We start from the raw sequence: 7,213 nt of genomic DNA on the forward strand, positions 1-7,213 counted from the left end.
TCCCCCGATCTTCCCCAAAAGCACACCCTTCCTGCCAACCCCACATCACGCCTTCCCACTATCACCAGATCACTGTAACATTGCAGTGAGGAGAAAGGGGCTGTGTTGAAATTATGTGTTTTAAGGTGCTACAGCCAAAGTATGAATAACAGTATATTTCAGTTAATTTCCCTTGATATCAATGATATGATATTGCATATTACTGTAAGAAAAATAATTGCTTTAAATATTTGTTTTCAAAATATTAAGCCAGTTGTAGCCAGCAGCCAGTGCCAAAAATCATCTTGGGGGCCAGTATATCACGATGGCACTCAGTTATTTCTTGAATTTTGCTGCCCCGACCAGCATGTGATCGTCCCGTACGCCGGACCATTCAACCTGCAAAGTTTTAATAATATGCAAAGTTTAAATAATAACCTCGAAGAGACAAAAATACATTATTGAGATTGATAGGGTACCCAGCAGTGCCCGGGTCTCTGAGTATCTTTTCCCTTCGCTCCCTTCCCTAACTCGTATACTCCCTCCCTCCCACCCAATTTTTCATTCTATTCTATTCCAACACTCTATGGCACAATGCAACCCATATTTCAGGTATAAGAGAATTTATTGGTTGTCGCAATAGGAGTTAAGTCTTCTTAATGAGGGGCATGGGATCCGGTCCCTACTACCCTATGGCACTCACTATACAGTCACAACTCACTATGGGAAAGTGGCTTGAGGGGGAACTGAAACCGTCTGGCCTACAACCTTGGACAGAAGTAAAAAAGGCAGATAGATATAATGTCTGTTAGATATAGATAGTATTATAAATTTCTGAGTTGTGAGTGGGTGGGTGAGGGAGGTGGGCGGGGTCCAGAGGATGTGGGATGAACTCCAAGGGTCACTGGACCAATTAACTTGCCGTCATGCGAGACTTCCGTGACCCCCGTGACCCCCGTGACTCCCGTGACCCCAACGGTCGAAACTCTCACTCACTTATTTAACCCGAGATCACACGTGATCATGGGTCGGGTCCTCTCCTCTGTAACATTCTCCCAGTTCACACACACACACATTCCCCTCCCTCCCTCAATATCTCTCTCTCTCTCTCTCTCTCTCTCTCTCTCTCTCTCTCTCTCTCTCTCTCTCTCTCTCTCTCTCTCTCTCTCTCTCTCTCTCTCTCTCTCTCTCTCTCTCTCTCTCTCTCTCTCTCTCTCTCTCTCTCTCTCTCTCTCTCTCTCTCTCTCTCTCTCTCTCTCTCTCTCTCTCTCTCTCTCTCTCTCTCTCTCTCTCTCTCTCTCTCTCTCTCTTTCTCCCTCTCATCTCTCTCTTCCCCCCTTCCCTCTCATCTTTACCCCCTTCTCTCATCTATCCCCCCCTTCTCTCATCTCACCCCCCCCCCCCCCTCATTTGCTGAAATACTTTAAAAGTGGCCTGATGCTAGGTCTGCAAACCCTCTTTTCTCCCCAATCCCCTCAAGCCTTCCCCCTACACCTTCCTCCCTGTACCAGACCCTCCCAGCCTCCTGCACAACCCAGATCCCCCAGGTCCCCCCTTCTTTGGCCCTCCCATTCCAGTCCTTCCCTGTTCCCCTGCTTCAGGGGAAGCAATAGGATCTTTCAAGGGACAGAAAAGAGTCAGTTTCAGGGTGATGTACTCGAACATAGATGGGATCACAAGCAAGGCAAGTGAACTAAGGGAAAGAGCACAAGAAGTGAACCCAGATGTAATCGGACTCACAGAAACAGAACTCACGGGAATCATAACGAATGCAGTGTTTCCCCAGGACTACACTGTAATAGGAAAATAGGAAGGGGAGGAGGTTAGTGGCCCTACTAATGAGAAAGGAATGGAGTTTCAAGGAGATGGTCATCCCGGGCTGCGAACTGAATATATACGCAACTGAAAACTCACACCCTAGAAGTGACTCGAATCCATACTGCCAGGAGAACTCTGCATCTGGAGTACTGGACACCTTAACCACTCGACCACCACGACTCAACAAAGAGGATGGTAGCCGAGGCTAATTCCCCATCCCCCCGCCGGCACTCTGATGGTAATCTCGGGCATGGTATTTTATCAAATCACCTCATTCTGTGGGGCACACGTGAGGAACACAAATGCGAACAAGCCTGAACTGTCTCCAGGCACATATGCAACTGAAAACTCAAACCCCAGAAGTGACTCGAAGGGTGTGATGGGGAATTAGCCTCAACTACCATCCTCTTTGTCCGGTCGTGTTGGTCGAGTGGTTAAGGTGTCCTGTATGCCAGATGCATAGTGCTTCTGGCAGTATGGCTTCGAGTCACTTCTGGGGTGTGAGTTTTCAGTTGCATATATGCCTGGAGACCATTCAGGCTTGTTCGCATTTGTGTTCCTCACGTGTGCCCCAAAGACTGAGGTGATTTGATATAATTCCATGCCAAAATTACCATCAGAGTGCCGGCGGGGGGATGGGGAATTAGCCTCGGCTACCATCCTCTTTGTTGAGTCGTGGTGGTCGAGTGGTTAAGGTGTCCTGTACTCCAGATGCAGAGTGCTCCTGGCAGTATGGGTTCGATTCATTTCTTGGGTGCTGGGGTTTGAGTTTTCAGTTATATATATATATATATATATATATATATATATATATATATATATATATATATATATATATATATATATATATATATATATATATATATATATATATATATGTATTATTAAATATGACTATATATTATTAAATATGACCGAAAAAGTAAGATTAATAATTCTAACACGAATTTTCTCAATCTTTCGTACATTTCTTTTCACTGTTGGAGGTAAATCAAAAATCAATTCTCCAAAATTCATTTTTATTTCTAGTCTGACGCGACACGAGCGCGTTTCGTAAAACTTATTACATTTTCAAAGACTTTAGTTTACAAATACACAACTGAATAGAACTTACGCATCTCCGATTTTATATCTACATTTGAGTGAGGTGGATGGGGTGAGGTGGCATTAATAGGGTATTAATTTCATCAACACAAGACAGAACAAGAGGTGGCATTAATAGGGTATTAATTTCATCAACACAAGACAGAACACGAAACAATGGGTATTGAATAGAAGTGTTTGTAGAAAGCCTATTGGTCCATATTTCTTGATGCTTCTATATTGGAGCGGAGTCTTGAGGTGGGTAGAATATAGTTGTGCATTAATTGGCTGTTGATTGCTGGTGTTGACTTCTTGATGTGTAGTGCCTCGCAAACGTCAAGCCGCCTGCTATCGCTGTATCTATCGATGATTTCAGGTGTTGTTTACTAGGATTTCTCTGGCGATGGTTTGGTTGTGGGAAGAGATTATATGTTCCTTAATGGAGCCCTGTTGCTTATGCATCGTTAAACGCCTAGAAAGAGATGTTGTTGTCTTGCCTATATACTGGGTTTTTTGGAGCTTACAGTCCCCAAGAGGGCATTTGAAGGCATAGACGACGTTAGTCTCTTTTAAAGCGTTCTGTTTTGTGTCTGGAGAGTTTCTCATGAGTAGGATGGCCGTTTTTCTGGTTTTATAGTAAATCGTCAGTTGTATCCTCTGATTTTTGTCTGTAGGGATAACGTTTCTATTAACAATATCTTTCAGGACCCTTTCCTCCGTTTTATGAGCTGTGGAAAAGAAGTTCCTGTAAAATAGTCTAATAGGGGGTATAGGTGTTGTGTTAGTTGTCTCTTCAGAGGTTGCATGGCGTTTCACTTTCCTACTTATGATGTCTTCGACGAAACCATTGGAGAAGCCGTTGTTGACTAGGACCTGCCTTACCCTACAGAGTTCTTCGTCGACTTGCTTCCATTCTGAGCTGTGGCTGAGAGCACGGTCGACATATGCGTTAACAACACTCCTCTTGTACATGTCTGGGCAGTCGCTGTTGGCATTTAGGCACATTCCTATGTTCGTTTCCTTAGTGTAGACTGCAGTGTGGAAACCTCCGCTCTTTTCCATGACTGTTACATCTAGAAAGGGCAGCTTCCCATCCTTTTCCATCTCGTAAGTGAAACGCAGCACGGAACTCTGCTCAAATGCCTCCTTCAGCTCCTGCAGATGTCTGACATCAGGTACCTGTGTAAAAATGTCGTCAACATACTTGCAGTATATGGCCGGTTTCAAGTTCATGTCGACTAAGACTTTTTGCTCGATGGTACCCATGTAGAAGTTTGCAAACAGGACACCTAGGGGAGAACCCATGGCGACCCCATCTACTTGCTTATACATGTGCCCATCCGGGCTCAAGAAGAGTGCCTCTTTAGTACAAGCTTGGAGTAGTTTCCTCAGAATATTTTCTGGTATGTCAAGAGGAGTACAGGCTGGATCACGATACACTCTGTCGGCTATCATCCCGATTGTCTCGTCCACAGGTACGTTGGTAAACAGCGATTCTACGTCCAACGAGGCTCTTATCCCTGTGGCCCGTGTGCCCCGCAGTAAGTCAACAAATTCCTTTGGAGACTTCAGGCTGAAGGCGCAGGGAACATAAGGAGTCAGCAGGCCGTTGAGTCGCTTCGCCAGTCTGTACGTGGGTGTGGGTATCTGGCTAATGATTGGCCGAAGTGGGTTTCCAGGCTTGTGTGTCTTGACATTTCCATACGCATATCCAGGTTTATATTCCCCAATGATCTTTGGCAGGTGGAGTCCGGATTTCTTGGCGTTCACAGTTTCGATCAGTTTGTTGACCTTTGCTTTTAATTCGGCTGTAGTGTCCTTCGTTACCCTTTGGAACTTAGTTTGGTCAGAGAGTGTGATGTTCATTTTCGCCAGATATTCGTCTTTTTTAAGAATGACATATATTGGTGACTTGTCACCTCTCTTGACAACTATCTCCTTGTTCTCACGAAGGCTTTTAGCTGCCGCTTTGAGCTCGGGGGACAGTATGGTGCTTCTGTAATTGCCTCGATTCTTTCCTCCTTCTGCAATAAGTTCTGCTTGTAAGGTATCTTTGGTAGTGACCTTCTTTTGTGTCTCGAGGTCGAATATGTCGTCCAACAGAATTTCCAACTCTACTTTCCGGGCCATCTCACTCGGTCTGGACATAACATGACAGTTTATGCCCAGATTTAGGAGAGTGACTTGGTCCTCAGTGAGGTTAATTCCTGCAAGGTTCAGGAAGCCATCTCTTGGTCGTGGAATTGCCATAGGTCCTCCATATAATGTTGTTAGTTTCTTGATAATCCTTGTTTCAGTGCTGAGGTGATGCTGGTCTGTGAGGATGTCGAGGTGTTGTTCAATGTGGGCACGGATACTTTCGTCGATGTTGCTATTTCTCCACTCGTTTGTAGCATGAAGTAGTTGCGTTTTGTTGTCTTTGAAGAGAGAGAGAGAGAGAGAGAGAGCGAGAGAGAGAGAGAGAGAGAGAGAGAGAGAGAGAGAGAGAGAGAGAGAGAGAGAGGGAGGGAGAGAGAGAGAGAGAGAGAGAGAGAGAGAGAGAGAGAGAGAGAGAGAGAGAGAGAGAGAGAGAGAGAGAGAGAGAGAGAGAGAGAGAGAGAGAGAGAGAGAGAGAGAGGGAGAGAGAGAGAGAGAAAGAGAGATGTTAGAGAGTTAGAGAGATGAGGAATCGAGATCAGACGTGCTTATCACTGGAGGATCAGAGGTGCTTCTCACTGGAGGATCAGAAGTGCTTCTCACTGGAGGATCAGAGGTGCTTCACACTGGTGGATCAGAGGTGGTTCACACTGGAGGATCAGAGGGGCTTCACACTGGAGGATCAGAGGTGCTTCTCACTTGGAGGATCAAAGGTGCTTGTCACTGGAGGATCAAAGGTGCTTCACACTTGGAGGATCAGAGGTGCTTCACACTTGGAGGATCAGAGGTGCTTCACACTGGTGGATAAAAGGTGCTTCACACTGGAGGATCAGAGGTGCTTCACACTTGGAGGATCAGAGGTGCTTCACACTGGAGGATCAGAGGTGCTTCACACTGATGGATCAGAGGTGCTTCACACTGGTGGACCAAAGGTGCTTCACACTTGGAGGATCAGAGGTGCTTCACACTGGAGGATCAGAGGTGCTTCACACTGGAGGATCAGAGGTTTATCACACTGGAGGATCAGAGGTGCTTCTCACTGGAGGATCAGAGGTGCTTCACACTTGGAGGATCAGAGGTGCTTCACACTGGAGGATCAGAGGTGCTTCTCACTGGAGGATCAGAGGTGCTTCTCACTGGAGGATCAGAGGTGCTTCACACTGGAGGATCAGAGGTGCATCACACTGGAGGATCAGAGGTGCTTCACACAGGAGGATCAGAGGTGCATCACACTGGAGGATCAGAGGTGCTTCACACAGGAGGATCAGAGGTGCATCACACTGGAGGATCAGAGGTGCTTCACACTTGGAGGATCAGAGGTGCATCACACTGGAGGATCAGAGGTGCTTCACACTTGGAGGATCTCAGGTTATTCATATATGAAGGCAAGATGACATGCCTTTCATGCCTGGATATCAAGCCATGGAAGGCTGACTATCTCTTTGGTCGGCGGAAGTGCTTCCGAACCACTGGAAGGTGGAATGTCAGGCTCTGGAAGACTATGTCAGGCTTTGGAAGAATATCTCAGTTCCTGGAAGACTCAATATCAGTCTTTGGAAGAATATGTCAGTCCCTGGAAGACTCTATATCAGTCTTTGGAAGAATATGTCAGTCCCTGGAAGACTCTATATCAGTCTTTGGAAGAATATGTCAGTCCCTGGAAGACTCTATATCAGTCTTTGGAAGAATATGTCAGTCCCTGGAAGACTCTATATGAGTCTTTAGAAGAATATGTCAGTCCCAGGAAGACTCTATATCAGTCTTTGGAAGACTATGTTAGTCCCTGGAAGATTATGTCAATCCCTGGAAGACTAAGTCAGTCCCTGGAAGACTATGTTAGTCCCTGGAAGATTATGTCAGTTCCTGGAAGACTCTATGTCAGTCCCTGGAAGACTATGTCAGTCCCTGGAAGACTATGTCAGTCCCTGGAAGACTAAGTCAGTCCCTGGAAGATTATGTCAGTTCCTGGAAGACTCTATGTCAGTCCCTGGAAGACTATGTCAGTCCCTGAAAGACTATGTCAGACCCTGGAAGACTAAGTCAGTCCCTGGAAGACTATGTCAGTCCCTGGAAGGCTATGTCAGTCTCTGGAAGACTATGTCAGTCCCTGGAAGACTATGACAGTCCCTGGAAGACTGTGTCAGACCCTGGGAGACTAAGACAGTTCCTGGAAGAATATGTCAGTCCCTGGAAGACT

The 7,213-nt window shown here is 46.0% G+C and overlaps 2 protein-coding genes across 2 annotated transcripts; both read left to right on the forward strand.

Moving 5' to 3' along the window:
- Positions 1-5,540: 5,540 nt before the first annotated feature.
- Positions 5,541-6,410, forward strand: LOC138350819 (uncharacterized). The gene has a single exon (XM_069302256.1). It carries the CDS (start codon positions 5,541-5,543, stop codon positions 6,408-6,410), a length of 870 nt encoding a protein of 289 aa, XP_069158357.1.
- Positions 6,411-6,497: 87 nt separating this feature from the next.
- Positions 6,498-6,953, forward strand: LOC138350820 (uncharacterized). The gene has a single exon (XM_069302257.1). It carries the CDS (start codon positions 6,498-6,500, stop codon positions 6,951-6,953), a length of 456 nt encoding a protein of 151 aa, XP_069158358.1.
- The last annotated feature ends 260 nt before the right edge of the window (positions 6,954-7,213 follow it).

This window comes from Procambarus clarkii, chromosome 47 (genome assembly GCF_040958095.1).
Source record: "Procambarus clarkii isolate CNS0578487 chromosome 47, FALCON_Pclarkii_2.0, whole genome shotgun sequence".
Lineage (NCBI taxonomy): Eukaryota > Metazoa > Arthropoda > Malacostraca > Decapoda > Cambaridae > Procambarus > Procambarus clarkii.